Raw genomic sequence first — 20,636 nt, forward strand, 5'->3', positions numbered from 1 at the left:
ATCAATTCCTTGTTTTGTGAACAGTCACACATGATGCGCTTTCAGTCTCCCCTTTCTCGAAGGATGGAATTATCATCATTTTCTGTAGGCATGAATAATTCACTTATCCTACAAACAGGCAGCATTTTCTAACTGAAACTGAATGCCACAGAAGCTGGGGTATGGGGCTCTAAGAGCACTTGGGGTAAATATATGAGACATGAAACAGATGAAAATATCCAGGGAGAAGGGATAAGAAAATAAGAGGAAGGTCAGAGCTCCATATGCTGCTTCTGCTTAAGGAATGCTGAACGACATGAAATTAAATGCATGTAATGGTGCTAAATGTACACTGTTGTAGGAGAATGAAAACATTTCATAGTATAGCAAGAGGAATGCCTCAGAGAATGGTCCTGACTTGTCATTATCTTCTGCACTCTGAGCAGGACTCCAAGCCCAACAACAGCAGATGCCCAACAGCAGCTCCATCAGCGAGTTCCTCCTGCTGCCGTTGGCAGACACGCAGCTGCTGCAGCTCCTGCACTTCTGGCTCTTGCTGGGCATCTACCTGGCTGCCCTCCTGGGCAACGGCCTCATCAGCACAGCCGTAGCCTGCGACCGCCGCCTGCACACCCCCACGTACTTCTTCCTCCTCAACCTGGCTCTCCTCGACCTGGGCTGCATCTCCACCACTCTCCCCAAAGCCATGGCCAATGCCCTCTGGGACACCAGGGCCATCTCCTACGCAGGATGTGCTGCACAGCTCTTTTTCTTTCTCTTCTTCCTCTCAGCAGAGTTTTCCATTTTCTCACTCCAAGAGCTCATGTAAACATGTATCCAGATTCCCTGAATATGTTAGAAGATACCTAAAATGTTTTCAAAAAAGACATTTGCTTAGGTTTTCTGTCTTCATACTTTGTCTGGATTTGGGTAGGTACAGCCACAGACAGCAGCTCAACGTGCTCTTTTCATTTCTGATCTCTTTACACCACCACAGTGCTCTCAAGTCCTCTCATTTTTGCAGGCCTGAAGGTCTTCTATGTCTCCCAACAGTCCTGTTCTCTACAGCAGCACTACAGGACAGCAGTCAGTAGCCGGCAATATGAACAGGTCTGTCAGAGCTGGTCTCCTTGCCGGCACTGCCGTAACAAGAGGGCTCCTTTAGAGCAGGGCCAGAGAACTGGAGGCCTCTTCCAAAGCTGGTGTAAGTAATATACCTCAGGAGCTGCTCCCTGAGAAGACCTTGAAATCTTCTGGTGCATTTCACTGACTGGCAGGGATAGTTTCAGATGTCCCAAGGAGATTTGTAAGGGACTCAAGGCAGTGCTGAGGTTTAGAATTTGTGGTTTAAGGACAAGATAAAAAGAAAAAGATTATAAGTATGATAAATGCATATATACATATATATATAGTATATTTTCACATATATACAATATAGGCAGTTGCTAACACATATGCATATACTAATACATATACATATCATACATAGAAGATAATAGTTTATATGCATATCTGTTTGCAAGTCCAGAACCTGTTGCAGGGGTTTCAACAGTCTCAAGGTTCACTATAGAAACTGGAGAGGCTTTTTTCCTATTTCAGGATTTGGAGCAACTGCAGAGCTCATTGCCAGAGCTGGAATCACCACAGGACCTGTGATTGAAGTTGGAGCAGCCACTGGGCTCATCGGAGGGATTGGAGTGACCACAGTGCTGTACCTCCTGGCACAGTGCACCTCCCTTGGGAAGCATTTGTTTTATTTTCTTATAGCAACACTTAGAGCAGCTACAGGACCTGTAGCAGGAGTGACTGCAGAGCTCATTATGAGGGGTGGAATGACAGCGGGATCTGTCCCAGAGCATGGAGCAGCCAGAGAATGTGTAGCAAAACTTTGGATTTACTGCAGGGTCTATGCCAGGAGTTGCAGAGGCTGCAGCACTGTCAGCATTTCCAGCTCTCTGGATCTGGCACACTGCAGTCATCTGTGTTTCTTGGGGAATTACCAGAACCACAGCAGACCTGTCCCCAATATTCTACCAGGTTCACAGGATCCTGCAGTTGCTCAGAGATGAAGTTCCAAAGCCCTGGGGGTGCCCACCTCTCCAGGCAGCTGCCCAGACCGTCCCACACCCCCTGCCATGCAGAGCCTTCTCACCTTGGGGCAGATCTCTCACTGATATTCCTGAATAATTTTTTAACTTCAATCCTAGAATCCTAGTACCACCAAGGTTAGAAAAGGCCTAAAAGAACATCCAATCCAACTGTTCACCTATTACCAATAGCTCCCACTAAACCATGTCCCTCAACACAACATCCAGTCACTCCTTGAACACCCCTGGGCTCCCAGAGAAGACAATGTAAAATGTGTAATTCCTAATCATATCGACAATATGACTTCCAAAACCCAAAGATGACCACAGAGCTGACTGTGCACAAAACTTCACTTTGTAAGCTGCCAATTTTATCATGATACAAACCAGTGTCAAAAAGCATAGCAAAATAAATACCCTAATCCAGAATCCAGAGGTGACAAATAATGCAGCAGGGAAAACAAGCAAAAGCAAGGAGCTGTGCAATGCAGCTTCATGAGAATGAATGCTCATTCATGAGAATGAGCCAGCAGTGCGCTCTGGCAGCCCGGAAAGCAAATGGGATCCTGGGCTCCATCAGGAGAGGGGTGGTCAGCAGGGATAGGGAGGTGATCGTCCCTCTCTACTCTGCTCTTGTGAGGCCCCATCTGGAGTACTGTGTCCAGGTGTGGAGCCCTCAGTACAAAAAAGATATGGAGATTTTGGAAAGGGTCCAGAGGAGGGCCACAAAGATGATCAGGGGGCTGGAGCACCTCCCCTATGAGGACAGGCTGAGGGAGTTGGGTTTGTTCAGCCTGGAGAAGAGAAGGTTGCGGGGCGACCTCATTGCAGCCTTTACTCCAGGAAGGGAGTAAACTCTTCGAAAGGGCTGATAATAGCAGGACTAGGGGAAAGGGTTTAAGTTGAAGGAGGGAAGATTTAGGTTGGATGTTAGGGGAAAGTTCTTTACTAGAAGAGTGGTTAGGTCCTGGAACAGGCTGCCCAGTGAGGTTGTGGATGCCCCGTCCTTGGAGGTGTTCAAGGCCAGGTTGGACGGGGCCCTGGGCAACCTGATCTAGTAAAGGTGTATGTTTGGTGGCCCTGCCAGGCAGGGGGGTTGGAACTACATGATCCTTGAGGTCCCTTCCAACCCGGGTAATTCTGTGATTCTGTGATTCTGTGTGAGAAGACTCAGCAAGCTCCACAAACAGGGAAACTATCAGCATCATGGCCAGCAGTTCTCCAATTCCCACAAAGCCCTGTATTATCTCACTCTGGACATTTGTGCTGTTATCTCAACCCTTGGAGCCTCAAATCGAGCACCAAAATGATAGTGGTTGTTGAACCCAACATGTGGCTCAGCAGCACACAGTGCTTTGTGCACTGCCCCATTCCCAGTGGGATGGGGATGAGAACTGGGAAAAAAAAGTACATCGTGTGGGTTGTAACAAAGCAATTTACTAAGAGAGATAAAATGAGAGGAGTAATAGTTATCACTATATATCTCTTGATATGGAATTGTATGTAACAACTGATGCACAAGCACTTGCACAGCACCACCAGACTGATGCTCAGCTGGGCTCTGGGCAGCGAAGAGACTGAGATGAGCTCCCACCCCTTTCAATACAATTTCTGCTTGCTGTCAGCTGATAGAGAACGTCCCTTTGGCCACTTTCAGTCAGCTGTCCTCACTCTGTTCCCTCCCAGCTCCATGTGCCCTCCACTGACCATGGCCTTGGCTCCGTACAACACTGCTTAGCAGCAGCTTTAAACATCAGAGTGTTATCAGTGGTTTTCTCTTAGAACCATAACACTGCACCATAGCAGGCAGTCTGAAGACAATTCCATCTGAGCTGTAACTCAGATTCCTGCTTGTCCTCCTCCTCTTGTTCTTCCTGATCAGGAAGCAAGGAACAGAATCTGCCGCTCTCCTCTTTGTGCCTTTTCCATCAGTTCTCAGCTGACGCCTCTGCCATCCCCAGGCAGAGCTCAGTGCACTCTCACATAGGGCAGCAGCCTTTCCTCATCTTCCTTGCCCATCCATCATGAAGTGTCAGTGAATAGTGAAAAGGGACCCCATAGTAGATGAAAAGAGAACACTTTGCTACAGAAAGGGAAAGGGGGCCTCACTAAGGCAAAGGGTAATTACAGATAGATAGTTTATGTTAAGGGGGTCAGAGAGAGGGGGAATAGCAGATGCTAAGCTTGAGAAAAGAAGGGGATGAAGGCCATGAAGATCAGGGTGGAACAGCCCGAGAACAGTGTGGTGATTAGATGTCCACAGAGCAACTGGAACCAGGTTGGGGGGTGCCCCTCCTGAAGGGTCGAAAGTTTACGGGGAGGAAGATGATGAGCCTTCATCCCACGAGCACCCCCACAAATCACTACACATGCACAAGGGGGGAGGGACTGCATGCTAATGGATTCTCAGGAATGTAATGAATATGTATCCCAATTCCTGCCATCTACTGATGATGTATTAGTTCAGCCTGTATCTGTTGCACGCTTTCTCCTGACGGTGTGCAAGTGAGGTGGAGCTACCCCCCTTGCACCAGGGTGTGTGTGCATCACTCATTAAACATACCTGCTTTATAACTACTTGGTGGTTATGGGGTTTGATTCCGCAAGTCACCATCTCTAGGGCCATCCTGCTCTATTGCCTGCTCCATTATCAGGTGATGAGTCCATCAAGGCCTTTATATGGGACCTCATTCATCCCAATGACAATGGGAAGGCCGGCAAGCAACAAGGTAAGTGCGACCCATAAGTGTGACCCCATAGGGGCCAATGGGGACCCCAGCCCCATAAGTGGGAACACAGACCCATAAGTGAGGATCCAGACCCATAAGTGGGTCCCCGGAATCATAAGTGTGACCCAAAACCACATAACTATGATTCTAGCCCCGTATGTGTGACTCCATAGGGGCCAATGTGGGCCCCAGACCCATAAGTGTGACCCGTAAGTGAGGCTCCAGCCCCATAAGTGGGTCCTCAGACTCATAAGTGTGGCCACAGCCTTAAAACTATAGACTTGGAGATGTCCCCAGCCCCATGAGTGGGTCTCCAGCCCCGTAAGTGTGAACACAGACCCATAAGTGTGGCCCCAACCCCATAACTATAGATTTGGAGAGGTCTCCAGACCCATAACTGAGGCTCCAGACCCATAAGTGGGTCCCTAGACCCATAAGTGTGAACACAGACCGATAAGTGTGACCACAAACCCCATTTATATGGGGCCTCATTCACCCCAATGACAACGGGAAGGCTGGCAAGCAACAAGGTGAGTGTGACCCATAAGTGGGACCCCATAGGGGTCAACGGGGACCCCAGCCCCATAAGTGGGAACACAGACCCATAAGTGTGACCCCAAACCCCATAAGTATGATTCTAGCCCCAAAAGTGATACCCCAAACCCCATAAGTGCCTCCGCAGCCCCATAAAGTGTGACCCATAAGAGAGGCTCCAAACCAATAAGTGTGACCCCATAGGAGCCAATCGGGACCCTAGCCCCATAAGTGTCACCCAAAGCCCCCTCACTGAGACCCTATGAAACTTTGAGATGTTCCCAGCCTCATAAATGTGACCCATATGTGTGGCTCCAGCCCCATAACTTCATCCCCAGCCCCATAAATGTGACCCCATAAAGGCCAGTGGGGACCCCAGCCCTATAAGTGGGAACACAGACCCATAAGTGTGACCCCATAGGGGCCAATGGGGACCCCAGCCCCATAAGTGGGAACACAGACCCATAAGTATGACCCAAAACACCATAACTATAGACTTGGAGATGGCCCCAGCCCCATAAGTGGGTGTCCAGACCCATAAGTGGGACCCAAAACCCCATAACTGAGTTCCTAAGTGTGAATCCAGCCCCATAAGTGGGACTCCAGCCCCATAAGTGAGGCTCCAGACCCATAAGTGAGGCTCCAGACCCATAAGTGTGACCCCATAGGGGCCAATGGGGACCCCAGCCCCATAACTGCATCCCCAGCCCCATAACTGTAACCCCAACCCCATAACTGAGACCCTAAAGACTTGGAGATGTCCCCAGCGTCATAAGTGTGACCCCATAGGGGCCAATGGGACCCCAGCCCCATAAGTCCACCCCTAGCCGCATAAATGTGACCCAAAACCCCATAACTGAATCTTCAGCCTGATAACTGTGTCCCCAGCCCCATAACTATAGACTTAGAGATGTTCCCAGCCCCATAAGTGTGACCCATAAGTGCATCCCCAGGCCCATAAGTGGGTCGCCAGCCCCATAAGTGTGACCCACAAGTGAGGCTCCAGCCCCATAAGTGTGACCCATAACTACATCCCCATCCCCATAACTGAGTCCCCAGCCCCATAAGTGGGTCCCTAGCCCCATAAGTGTGACCCATAAGTGTGACCCCATAGGGGCCAAATGGGGACCCCAGCCCCACAAGTGGTTCCCCAGCCCCATAAATGTGTCCCCAGCCCCGTAAGTGTGACCCCATAACTACATCCCCAGCCCCATAAGTGGAAACACAGCCCCATAAGTGCCTCCCCAGCCCCATAAGTGTATCACCAGCCCCATAAGTGTGTTCCATAAGTGAGGCTCCAGCCCCATAAGTGTGACCCCAACCCCATAAATGTGTTCCTAAGTGCCTCCCCAGCCCCATAAGTGTTACCCATAACTGAGTCCCCAGCCCAATAAGTGGGTCTCCAGCCCCATAAGTGTGACCTATAACTGCATCCCTAGCCCCATATCTGAGTCCAAAGCCCCATAAGTGTGACCCGGGCCCCATAAGTGTGACCCATAAGTGAGGCTCCAGCCCCATAAGTGGGTCCTCAGACCCATAAGTGGGACCCCAGACCCATAACTGCGTCTTCAGCCCCATAAGTGTGGCCCATAACTACATCCCCAGCCCCTTAAGTGTGACCCATATCTGCATTCCCAGCCCCATAAGTGTGACCCATAACTGCATCTCCAGCCCCATAACCGAGTCCCCAGCCCCATAAGTGTGTCCCCAGCCCCATAAATGCATCCTCAGCCCCATAAGTGTGATCAATAAGTGTAACCCCATAGGGACCAATGAGGACCCCAGCCCCATGAGTGTGACCCCAGCCCCAAAAGTGTGACCCATAAGTGCCTCCCCAGCCCCATAAGTGCATCCCCAGCCCCACAAGTGAGACCCCAAACTTCATAACTGCATCTCCAGCCCCATAAGTGTGACCCCAATGGGAACACTATGGGGGTCCCTGGTTGACATACCTGTACCCAGCCCCGTAAGTGTGACCCATAAGTGGTTCCCCAGCCCCATAGGTTCATCTCCAGCCCCATAAGTGCACCCCCAGCCCCATACCTGCATCTCCAATCCCATAACTGCCTCTCCAGTCCCATAAGTGGGAACACAGACCCATATCTGAGTCCCCAGCCCCATAACTGCATCCCCAGCCCCATAAGTGTGTCTTCAGCATCCTCAAGGGGAAGAGAGCTGGATCTGCTGACAGTGCTGCAGCCTCTGCAACTCTTGGCACAGACCCTGCAGCAGCTCCAAGGTTTTGCTACACGTTCTGCACTTATTCCACACTCTGGACAGATCCTGCTGTCACTCCACCCCTCATAATGAGCTCTGCAGTCACTCCTGCTACAGGTCCTGTAGCTGTTCCATGTATTGCTATAAGAAAATGAAACAAATTCCTCCCAAGGGAGGTGCACTGTGCCAGGAGGTTCAGCCCTGTGGTCACTCCAACCCCTCCAATGAGCCCAGTGGCTGCTCCAACTTCGTCACAGTTCCTGTGGTGGTTCCAGCTCTGGCAATGAACTCTGAGGTCGCTTCAACTCCAGCAACAGCCTGAGTCAGTACAGCTCCTACAGTGAACCCTCTGGCTGTTAAAACCCCTGCAACTAGTCCTGGACTTGCAAACAGATAAACACAGGGATTAGTTCATATATGTTTGCAACTGCATATGTTGTATATGTGTGAAAATACACTGAATATATTATATATGTATAAATACATTTGTCATAATTATTATCTTTTTCTTTTTCTCTTTATCTCAACCCATAAAATTTAAACCACAGCACTGCCCCGAGTCTCTTACTGATCTCCTTGGGACTATTCAATTTGATCTGGTCACACACTGAAGAGCACCAGAAGATCTCGAGGTATTCTCATGGAGCAGCTCCTCAGGTATATTCCTTACACCAGCCTTGGAAGAGGCCTCCAGTTCTCTGGACCTGCTCTAAAGGGGCCCTCTTGTTACGGCAGTGCCAGCAAGGAGACCAGCTCTGACAGACCTGTTCATATTGCCGGCTACTGACTGCAGCACTGGATTGCTGCTGTAGAGGCAACAGGACAGTCGTGAGACACACAAGACCTTCAGGACTGCACAAATGAGAGGGCTCGAGAGCACTGTGGTGGTGTAAAGAGATCAGAAATGAAAAGAGCACGTTGAGCTGCTGTCTGTGGCTGTACCTCCCCAAATCCAGACAAAGTAGGAAAAAAGAAAAGCTAAGTAGAAGTCTATTTTGAAACCTTTTTAGGTATCTTTTAACATATTCGTGGAATCTGGTTACATGTTTACATGAGCTCTTGGAGTGAAAAAATGGAAATTAGGTAGGAAAAAAGTGTAATAGATTTTTATTTATAAGTTCAATAACGTTTTTTTTTGCACGTTCCTATATCTCACACAATCAAACAATCAAAGATGCATAAAACATGAAGAACCATCACTGGGAATCCTATGAGGAAGCTGTACATTTTATGGAAGCTGGAATAGTGTGCATTGCAACATCTTCCTGAGAGCGTGCTTGATCTCCCTGTTCCTCATGCTGTAGATGAGGGGGTTCACTGCTGGAGGAACCACTGAGTACAGAATTGCCACTGTCAGATCCAGGAGTGGGGAGGAAATGGACGGGGGCTTCAGGTAGGCAAAAGCGCCAGTGCTGACAACTAGGGAGACCACGGCCAGGTGAGGAAGGCATGTGGAAAAGGCTTTGTGCCGTCCCTGCTCAGAGGGCATCTTCAGCACAGCCATGAAGATCTGCACATAGGACACCACTATGAAAACAAAGCAGCCAATGCCTAAACTCACACCAAAAAAGAGAAACACAACTTCCCTGAGATTTGATTCTGAGCAGGAGAGTTTGAGGATCTGGGGGATTTCACAGAAAAACTGGTTGACAACATTGCCTTGGCAGAGAGGCTGTGAAAACGTACTGGCAGTGTGCAGCAGGGAATTGAGAACCCCAGTGCCCCAGGCAGCTGCTGCCATGGTGGCACAAGCTCTGCTGTCCATCAAGGTCCCGTAGTGCAGGGGCTTGCAGATGGCAACGTAGCGGTCATAGGACATGATGGTGAGAAGGGACAACTCTGCTGAGATGAAGAAGAAAATGAAAAAGAGCTGTGCAGCACATCCTGTGTAGGAGATGGCCCTGGTGTCCCAGAGGGCGTTGGCCATGGCTTTGGGGAGAGTGGTGGAGATGCAGCCCAGGTCGAGGAGGGCCAGGTTGAGGAGGAAGAAGTACATGGGGGTGTGCAGGCGGCGGTCGCAGGCTACGGCTGTGCTGATGAGGCCGTTGCCCAGGAGGGCAGCCAGGTAGATGCCCAGCAAGAGCCAGAAGTGCAGGAGCTGCAGCTGCCACGTGTCTGCCAACGGCAGCAGGAGGAACTCGCTGATGGAGCTGCTGTTGGGCATCTGCTGTTGTTGGGCTTGGAGTCCTGTTCAGAGTGCAGAAGATAATGACAAGTCAGGACCATTCTCTGAGGCATTCCTCTTGCTATACTATGAAATGTTTTCATTCTCCTACAACAGTGTACATTTAGCACCATTACATGCATTTAATTTCATGTCGTTCAGCATTCCTTAAGCAGAAGCAGCATATGGAGCTCTGACCTTCCTCTTATTTTCTTATCCCTTCTCCCTGGATATTTTCATCTGTTTCATGTCTCATATATTTACCCCAAGTGCTCTTAGAGCCCCCTACCCCAGCTTCTGTGGCATTCAGTTTCAGTTAGAAAATGCTGCCTGTTTGTAGGATACGTGAATTATTCATGCCTACAGAAAATGATGATAATTCCATCCTTTGAGAAAGGGGAGACTGAAAGCGCATCATGTGTGACTGTTCACAAAACAAGCAATTGATCGACAAAAAATTCTCAGAACTCCTATTGCCCCTTTTAGATTTCTGACTCCAAACTTCTTTGCCTCAGAACAGGAAATGAAAACCCCCTGCCTTGGCTCTCCTCTTGCAAAGGGCCCTCAGAAACATTCAGTTGTGCAGTGGAGCTGTGATCCCCTGCCCCAGGCAGCAGCTGTGGCAGCACAAGCCCTGCCGGGGGGCTCCTTCCCCCCACACGTCTCCCCGCAGCGCCCTGGGCAGCTCCCCGGGCAGGCTGAGTGCTGAGCCTGGCAGGCGGCAGAGTCCCATACCCGGCACACAGCCCCTGGGGCACAGCAGGGACCCTGCTCTGCAGGACAGCCCTGGGCACCCGCCTGCAGCCCCGGCTGCACAGCCTGCAGCCGTGCTGGGACACGCAGCCCTCAGGGCTGTGCTCTGACACTGCAGTACAGATGCCCTCAGCTGGAGCAGAAGGCTTTTCCCACAGTAAAGAAACATGCAGTGCCTGCAGACGGATCTGCTCTGGGATATCCCAAATTAAGTTAACCTTCTATGAAAAGCAACTCACGGCATGCAGGAGACTTACCTTGTCATGGTCTATGAGCAATGCTCCTGCGGAGAGCACGCAGCCCGCTCACACCACACACATCCTGCAAGCTCTCTCCAGTTTCTCTCCTCTCCTTCTGTCACCTGCAGGCTGTGCTGTCCACAAGAGCTGCTCCTGGGCACAGCTGTCTCTCTGCATCTCTGCCCACTTTTATGAGCTCCCTGTGTCCCAGGAGCCCAGCCCAGCTCAGCAACAGATGATGTCATTTTTATCCTTCCCACTCATCTCCCCTGACACGTCCCTGGGTCCTCACGGCCAACAGCTCCTGAAAGACAACAGCATCATGACTGTGCGATGAAATTCTCTCAATTAACCACCACATGCCCAGTGGTCAGTGACTGATTGGAGACATATGGGGAGTGCTCCCACAGATCGTTTGATGAGGGCACCCAGACAAGGGAGGTGAGGTTTGGACTTTCTCTGTGCAGGACAGTGATCCAGCTGAGGCAGTGCAGGAGTCTCATCCCTTGACAGAAATCCTGGAGCTGAAATGGGATTCAGCTCCCTACACACCCACAGGAGCTGGGATTCCTCTGGTTCCGTTCAGAAGTGCACAAGGAGTTGCCTGCATGTGAGCTCCTGCTCTGAGTCCTCGGTCCTTCAGCCGGGAAGCAGCTGCTTACACACAGACACTGGGTGATGCCCACCATGCCTGGGCTGCTCCTGCTGTGTGCCAGTGCTTGTAAACCGTGTGGGAAATCCCTGAGATAGACACCTCTTTCCTGGGCATCAGCTGAGGGCCAGAGAGGGGATAGCACCGGCTGTCTGGTGAATTCACATGCAGCTGCAAAAGCAGCACAGGGCCTTCAGCAAAGCCATGCCTATGGTGTGTCCGTGCTGCTACATCACCTCCAAGACCCACGATCGGTCTAATGTCTGTGTGCCACCTTCTGCACACTGATACCATAGATGAGCTGCAGGCCTGAGCTCCTGTTTGGATTACAGGGACAGAGTTAATTGGCTTCCACAACTTCACTGTATTGCAAGGGGATACAGAGTCTTTACAATGGTTGGACAAGAAGTCAAGGAAGAGCGACTGCCCTTTGTGAGAGTGCACTGAGCTCTGCCTGGGGATGGAAGAGCAGCCAGGTCAGAGCTAATGGAAATTTCAAAGAGAGGATTCCTGCAGTGTCTGTTTTTGGCTTCTTGATCATGGAGAGCAAGTGGAAGTTGCCCTCTGCAGACACATGGGAGTCTCATGTTGTCTAACCTGTGTCCTGTTTGGGAGAATTTTGCACTGCAGTATCAACTGCAGGGACAGCACAACAGGGCATGTGCCATTCAGCGGATCCATGGAGAGCACAGATGGCAGATTCTTGACCAAGCTATGGAGGAACCAAAGAGGAGAGGTTCTCTGCTGGATCTCATACTCTCCGGCAATGAAGGTCTGGTGGGAACTGTGAAGGTCAAAGGGGCATCAGGCCAGGTTCAAGACGCAAATGGATCTCTTTTCATTTATTTATTTATTTATTTATTTATTAATTTATATTTTGTCTGTAAGCTTAAAAGATGTTCATAAACGTCAATAAAATTGACACAAATAATTGAAAACAAAGATTGAAATCAATAAAAATGTGTTAACCCTTCTTAACATGAGAAAATCTCATGAGTCTTGTTCCATTTTAAGTTGTAAATATGAATCTTTGAGCTTATTTGATGTCTTTTTTTTTTTTTTTTTTTTTTTTCTGAAACTACTATGTTTTTCCAGAACTGTGTTTTCTGGACACAAATGACTTCAGGTTCAGGGACACAGACAGCGGTGCCAGTGCCAATGCCCTGTGACTAAATCCTGGCGTCACCACTGCTCTTCCCTGCTGCCTATTTGATGTCCCTCATCCTCCAGGTGTCTCCAGCTCTCCTAAATAAATGGCTGTGGTTAAGGGCATGTTTTCAGCAGGCCATTTAGACACACGCTCCTGTCACAGCCTGCCAGATTTCCCCATCCCTTGTCTTTGTTCAGTCAGATACCTCCCAATTATCGGTCTGATTTCTGACTTTTTGTGGGATGACACAAATTTGCTCCATCTCGCCAAAGTCTGATGGACTGTGTTGTCAACTCCTTCACCGTGATTCTATCAATCCCTTCCTGCCTTTTCTTTATCTCTTTCTATATCTTTTTCTATGCCGTTTTCTTCTCCATTTCCTTTTCCTTCTCCTTTTCAATTTCCATAACCTTTTTATTATTTTCCCTTTCCTTTTACTATTTCTCTTTTATTTTTCTTTTTAACTTTCTCTTTATTTTCATGCTTTAAAAAATCATTAATTCTGAAAGATGTTCGTTAGTGTCAGTAAAAGTGAAAAAAAGATTTGAAGACATAGATAGAAATCAGTAAGAATGTGTTAACCCATCTCAGTGTGTGAAATACTCACGAGTCCTGTTCAGTTTTAAGTTGATACCTCCCAGCTCCCTGGCTGATCTATCCCAGAGAGATTACTGGAATTTGCTCCATTCCTCAAAAGTCTGTTGTCAACTCTTTCACCGTGATTCTATCTACCCCATCCTATCTGTGTCTAACTCATTTCTTGAGGAAATAGTCCCTGTGAAACATAAACCTCAATAGAAGCAGTTTGGACATGGCATGCAGTAGATCACTGTGTTTTACTGTTCATTCAATTGCATCACCTTTCCTTCTGTTTGTTGTCCATAAATGAAGAGAATTCTTTCTTTTTCTGTGTGCAGCTGGTTCTCTGTGGAAAGCCAGTGGGAGTTGGTACAAAGGAGGTTTAACACTGAGCGGGTGACGGCAGAGGAGAGTGATGTGAGGAAAAGTGATGCAAGTCCCATGGGGCCAATGAGAGTAGAAGAGGGGTGGGGAGGTTGAGGAGGAACTTTGTCCACACAGCAACAGAATAGAACTCATTGGGGACATCCTGCATTGACATCAGTTGCAAAGTGCTTCTTTAACTTCTTGTATAAAACAAACTATAAATAAACAGACATTAAATGCATTTTGGATTCTTGCTCTTTAAGCTCTCTCCATTTTGCTGAACACGTTCTGAAAACCTGAAGAAGACAACAAGAAGGCACAAGGCACAGGAGGCTCTTTAGTTTATAATGGGCCCCAGGGTGCATTTGGTGCTGAGTCCATCAACCTCCAGTGCAGAGAGAAGTTTGCATAAAGTACTTGGCAAGACAAAGTCAGAAGTAACAGTGAAGTTTCTTGGAGTATTAATGGGCCCACTGAGGGCCATTAGCAAGCAAGCTTCCCAAGGGACTAGTTAGAGCAGATAATTGGAAGCCATGACTCCAGTCAGGCAAAGGCACTGGCATGGTGGCTCTGATGCTAAGAAAATCCTCCTTTGTCTTAAAAGGCAAACAGGACAAGACCTGATTCCCAGACCCTTGGCATGGAGATCCTGTCTCTCATGTTGGCTCAGGGCACTTCCTGGGGCAGTGGGATGGAGGTCTGTATGATGTTAAGTGAAAGACATGGGAAGGGAAGATCCCAGGCTCTGCATGTGTTGCAGAAATGCTGTCGAGTTCATAACCCACATGTGCCCTGTGTCTCATCCCAGGATGTGGGATGTGAGAAGGGCCCCGTCTGAACAAGCAGTCAATCCCAATGTAACTCTGAATCTCTGATCTCTCAGTTCCAGTGCCCTCCTGTGCACACTCCCCCATAGTTTGATGCACTTGATCTTCTGCGGTGCCCAGAAGTGCACCCAGTGCTCCAGCTCCAGGTGAGGCTGCAGCAGTGCAGAGCAGACAGGGACGACCCTTTCCCTCACCCAGATGGCAATAACTTACTTGATGCACTTTAGGGGACCATTGGCCTTCCAGTCAGCTGTCATGACTCTTAACTTACTTAGATGCAATTGAAATGAGAGCCCAGAGCATACTAAGGTGTCATCATTGAAAGAACGTAGGTGTTCCATAGCTTTGAAATGCCTTGGACTCCAGAGTATGCCAGAGATGGAGCAGAACAGAAGATTTGCCTCTTCTGTAGTGAGCTCATCCATTTAGTAAGCAGAATAACACTACATGCTACATGGGGACAGTTGCTCTACTCTGCTCTGCTCTGCTTTGCTCTGCTTGCAGGGGAATGGAGCGGGGGGTTGCTCTCATGTCAGTGCAGATAAACTCACTTTCTCTTTAAACATTTTCCTTTGTGAACTATTCCACTATTTGTACCCTCAGATACACTTCCACATTCCCTCAACAACACTTCCATATGCCATTAACAATTATGCTTTCTTATACCATAAGAACAGTTTGTCAAACAATACAGTTCTTCAGTTCCCATCAACACCGTTAATACCATATATCTTTCCATTAACAGTTAGTATTCTTCAGTGATAAACACCTTGCCGCAGAACCAGCACTGACTGGCCCTCCTCCCTCTCACGCTTCCTCACAGGCAGAACATAGTATTACGTAAATGGGTTGACACTCATTAAATAGGATAATAAAAAAGGCTTTTGAAATTACGTTAAGAATAATATGAAGACTAGTGAGACGGTGGGTCCCTACTAAGTGAGGGAGATGTTCTGGTAATGGGGGTTGTTGAGAAGGTGGAGATACTGAAGGCCTACTTTGCTTCTGTCTTCAGTGTAAAAGCTCTCCTTCAGGAATCCCAGACCCTGGAGCTTAGTGAGAGGGTATGGGGAATGGAGGACTTGCCTTTAGTCAAGGTAGAGTTGGCCCATGAGCGCCTAGGCCACAACAATACTCATAAATCCATGTGTGCTGAGGGAGCTGGCAGAGATGACTGCAGAACCACTCTCTATCATCTTTGAGAGGTCTTGGAGAATGGGGGAGGTGCCTGAAGACTGGAGGATAGCCAGTGTCAATCCTGTCTTCAAAAATGTGTATGAAGGAAGATCTGGGTAACTACAGGCCAGAGAGCCTCACCTCTGTCCCTGGAAAGGCGATGGAACAGCTTGTGCTGAATGCCATCTTCAGACAGTTGGAAGAAAAGGAGGTTATCAGGAGTTGTCAGCATGGGTTTACCAAGTGGAGGTCATGTGTGACCAACCTGGTAGCCTTCTATAACACTGTTGCTGGCTGGGTAGATGGGGAGAGAGCGGTAGATGTTGTCTACCTTGATTTCAGCAAGGCTTTTGATACTGTCTCCCACAATATCCTTATCACAAAGATAAGGAAATGTGGGAAAGATGAGTGAACAGTGAGGTGGGTTGAGGACTGTCTGACTGACAGAGCACAGAGGGTGGTCGTTGTCAAAGCAGAGTCCATTTGGAGACCTATAAGTAGCGGTGTTCCCCAGGTGTTGGTGCTGAGCCTGGTCTTGTTCAGCTTCTTCATAAGTGACCTTGACAAGGGGATAGTGGCCACCCTCAGCAAGCTTGCTGATGATTGGCTGACACGCCTGAAGGCTGTGCTGCCATTCAGCGAGACCTGGACAGGCTGGATAGATGTGCAGCAAGAAACCAGACGAGGTTCAATGAAAGCAAGTGTAGAGTGTTGCACTTAGGAAGGAATAATTGCACACACCAGGACAGTTTGGGGAATGAGCTGCTGGAGAGGAGCTCTGTAGAGAGGGACCTGGGTGTCGTGATGTCAGTGTGTGGAAATATGAGTAGGGGAACTGAACAGAAACTGGAGCATAGGAAGTTCTGCACGAATTTGTGCAAGAACTTCTTTATGGTGAGGGTGATGGAGCACTGGAACAGGCTACCCGAGGGGGTTGTGTTGTATCCTTCACTGGAGATATTCAAGACCCGCCTGGACGCCCACCTGTGTGCCTACCTGGTGTTCCCCACGGGTCTGTGCTGGGGCCTGTCCTCTTCGATATTTTTATTGATGACCTGGATGAGGGCACTGAGTGCATCCTATGTAGGTTTGCTGATTTCACCAAATTGGCTGCGAGTGTGGACCTGTCTGTCATTAGCAAGGACCTACTGAAGGATCTGGACAGGCTGGAGATCTGGGCTGAAGCCAATGGGATGAGTTTCACCAAGACCAAATGCCACGTCCTGAACTTTGGGACCTGGCATGGACTGCCAAGGGTGGGGGTGGATACACTGACCCTGGAGGTGTTCCAGGAATCATTGGACGTTGTGTTGAGGGCCATGGATTTGTGGGAGCTATTGGTGATAGTTGAACAGCTGGACTGAATGATCTTTTTAATCTTTTCCAAACTTGGTGTTTCTATGATTCTATGGTATCCTGTCCCTGTCTGTGTGCTCCTTTTTGCTTTAGCAAACACTCTCTGAGAGGCTTCACCACATGTCAGGAATTTGTCACTGACCACCTGAAATCTGTTGTTAAATTCAACAGATTTCAAAGCACAGTCATGATGCTGTTGACTTTCAGGAACTGATGGCCATGATGATGCAGGGAAATCTCAGGGGAGACAAGTGGGAAGGATAAAAATGACATCCTCTCCTGCTCAGCTGGGTTGGGCTCCTAAAACACAGGGAGCTCATAAAAGTGGGCAGAGATGTAGAGAGACAGCTGTGCCCAGGAGCAGCTCTTGTGCACAGCACAGCCTGCAGGTGACAGAAAGAGAGGAGAGAAATTGGAGTGAGCTTACAAGATATGTACTGTGTGAGCGGGCTGTGAGCTCTATGAAGGAGCATTGCTCACAGACCACAACACGGTAAGTCTCATGCAGTAGGCAATGCAGCTGCTTTTAATAGAGGGTTGACAAAATATGCGACATCCCATAGCAGATCGGCTGCAGGTAATGCATGTGAGAGCTACGGGGTGTGTGTGTGGGGGGGAGCTGCTTGTCCCAGCATGGCTGCAGGCTGTGCAGCCGGGGCTGCAGGCGGGTGCCCAGGGCTTTCCTGCAGAGCAGGGTCCCTGCTGTGCCCCAGGGGCTGTGTGCCGGGTATGGGACTCTGCCGCCTGCCAGGCTCAGCACTCAGCCTGCCCGAGGAGCTGCCCAGGGCGCTGCGGGGAGACGTGTGGGGGGAAGGAGCCCCCCGGCAGGGCTTGTGCTGCCAAAGCTGCTGCCTGGGGTAGGGGATCACAGCTCCACTGCAGAACTGAATGTTTCTGATGATGTTTTGTTTCAGGATAGCCAAGGCAGGGGGTTTCCTTTTCCTGTTCTGAGGGAATCTTAATCTTCAGTGGACATGGATAATTCACTAAATCTGCAAACATGCAGATTTTTAGGATTCACACTGAATGGCACAGAAGCTATTTTTGGGGCTCTAAGAGCAGTAGGGTTAAAGATATGAGACATGAAGCACATGAAAATATCCAGGGAGGAGGGTACGAAAAGAAGAGGAAGGTTAGAGCTCCATATGCTGCTTCTGCTTAAGGAATGCTGAAATATATGAAATTAAAGGCAAGTAATGGTGCTAAATGTACACTGTTGTAGGAGAATGAAAACATTTCATAGTATAGCAGGAGGAGTGTCTCTGAGAATGGTCTGGACTTGTCATTACCTTCTGCACTCTGAGCAGGACTCCAAGCCCAACAACAGCAGATGCCCAACAGCAGCTCCATCAGCGAGTTCCTCCTGCTGCCGTTGGCAGACACGCGGCAGCTGCAGCTCCTGCACTTCTGGCTCTTCCTGGGCATCTACCTGGCTGCCCTCCTGGGCAACGGCCTTATCAGCACAGCCGTAGCCTGCGACCACCGCCTGCACACCCCCATGTACTTCTTCCTCCTCAACCTGGCCCTCCTCGACCTGGGCAGCATCTCCACCACTCTCCCCAAAGCCATGGCCAATGCCCTCTGGGACACCAGGGCCATCTCCTACACAGGATGTGCTGCACAGCTCTTTTTCTTTCTCTTCTTCCTCTCAGCAGAGTATTCCCTTCTCACCATCATGTCCTATGACCGCTACGTTGCCATCTGCAAGCCCCTGCACTACGGGACCTTGATGGACAGCAGAGCTTGTGCCACCATGGCAGCAGCTGCCTGGGGCACTGGGGTTCTCTATTCCCTGCTGCACACTGCCAGTACATTTTCACTGCCTCTCTGCCAAGGCAATGTTGTCAAGCACTTTTTCTGTGAAATCCCCCAGATCCTCAAGCTCTCCTACTCAGAATCAAATCTCTGGGAAATTGTGTTTCTCATTTTTATTGTCATTTTAGCCTTTGGCTGCTTTGTTTTCATATTGGTGTCCTATGTGCAGATCTTCATGGCCGTGCTGAGGATGCCCTGTGAGCAGGGACGGCACAAAGCCTTCTCCACGTGCCTCCCTCACCTGGCTGTGGTCTCCCTACTTGTCAGCACTGGCTTTTTTGCCTACCTGAAGCCACCATCCAATTCCTCCCCACTCCTGGATCTGACAGTGGCACTTCTGTACGCAGTGGTTCCTCCAACACTGAACCCTGTTATCTACAGCATGAGGAACAGGGAGATCAAGCACGCTCTCAGGAAGGTGTTGCAATGCACACTATTCCAGCTTCCATAAAATGCACAACTTCCTCATAGGATTCCCAGTGATGGTTCTTTATGTTTTATGCATCTTTGGTTGTTTGATTATGTGAGATATAGCAACGTAAAATAAAAAAAAATAATAAAAATTGAACTCATAAATAAAAATGTATTACACTTCTTTCCTACCTAATTTCCATTTTTTCACTCCAAGAGCTCATGTAAACATGTAACCGGATTCCCTGAATACGTTTGAAGATACCTAAAATCTTTTCAAAAAAGACATTTGCTTAGGTTTTCTGTTTTCCTACTTTGTCTGGATTTGGGGATGTACAGCCACAGACAGCAGCTCAACGTGCTCTTCTCATTTCTGATCTCTTTAAACCACCACAGTGCTCTGAAGCCCTCTCATTTGTGCAGTCCTGAAGGTCTTGTGTGTCTCACGACTGTCCTGTTGCCTCTACAGCAGAAATCCAGTGCTGCAGTCAGTAGCTGGCAATATGAACAGGTCTGTCAGAGCTGGTCTCCTTGCTGGCACTGCCGTAACAAGAGGGCCCCTTTAGAACAGGACCAGAGAACTGGAGGCCTCTTCCAAAGCTGGTGTAAGGAATATACCTCAGGAGCTGCTCCCTGAGAAATCCTCAAGATCTTGTGGTGCTCTTCAGTGCGTGACCGGATAAACTGAATAGTCCCAAGGAGATCAGTAAGAGACTTGGGGCAGTGCTGTGGTTTAAATTTTATGGGTTGAGATAAAGAGAAAAAGAAAAAGATAATAATTATGAGAAATGTATTTATACATATATAATATATTTAGTGTATTTTCACACATATACAACATATGCAGTTGCAATCATATATGAACTAATCCCTATGTTTATCTGTTTGCAAGTCCAGGACTAGTTGCAGGGGTTTTAACAGCCAGAGGGTTCACTGTAGGAGCTGTACTGACTTTCAGGCTGTTGCTGGAGTTGAAGTGACCCCAGAGTTCATTGCCAGAGCTGGAACCACCACAGGACATGTGACGAAGTTGGAGCAGCCACTGGGCTCATTGGAGGGGTTGGAGTGACCACAGGGCTGAACCTCCTGGCACAGTGCACCTCCCTTGGGAGGAATTTGTTTCATTTTCTTATAGCAATACATGGAACAGCTACAGGACCTGTAGCAGGAGTGACTGCAGAGCTCATTATGAGGGGTGGAGTGACAGCGGGATCTGTCCAGAGTGTGGAGTAAGTGCAGCACGTGTAGCAAAACCTTGGAGCTGCTGCAGGGTCTGTGCCAAGAGTTGCAGAGGCTGCAGCACTGTCAGCAGATCCAGCTCTCTTCCCCTTGAGGATGCTGAAGACACACTTATGGGGCTGGGGACTCAGATATGGGTCTGTGTTCCCACTTATGGGGCTGGGGATGCAGTTATGGGATTGGGGATGCAGGTATGCGGCTGTGGGTGCACTTATGGGGCTGGAGATGAACCTATGGGGCTGGGGAACCACTTATGGGTCACACTTATGGGGCTGGGTACAGGTATGTCAACCAGGGACCCCCATAGTGTCCCCATTAAGGTCACACTTATGGGGCTGGAGATCCAGTTATTGGTCACACTTA

At 49.0% G+C, this 20,636-nt stretch overlaps 1 protein-coding gene across 1 annotated transcript in view; it reads right to left on the reverse strand.

The window, feature by feature from the left end:
• The window catches only part of LOC146756942 (olfactory receptor 14A16-like), a 30,231-nt gene extending 20,676 nt beyond the window's left edge, over positions 1 to 9,555 (reverse strand). Inside the window, exon 1 of the mRNA XM_085523274.1 lies at positions 8,798 to 9,555. Coding sequence (XP_085379400.1) covers positions 8,798 to 9,542 — 745 coding nt within the window. The 5' untranslated portion in view covers positions 9,543 to 9,555. The remainder of the gene's footprint in view (positions 1 to 8,797) is intronic.
• Between the last annotated feature and the right edge of the window lie 11,081 nt (positions 9,556 to 20,636).

This window comes from Coturnix japonica, chromosome 24 (assembly GCF_054131305.1).
Source record: "Coturnix japonica strain WE chromosome 24, WE-NBRP24, whole genome shotgun sequence".
Lineage (NCBI taxonomy): Eukaryota > Metazoa > Chordata > Aves > Galliformes > Phasianidae > Coturnix > Coturnix japonica.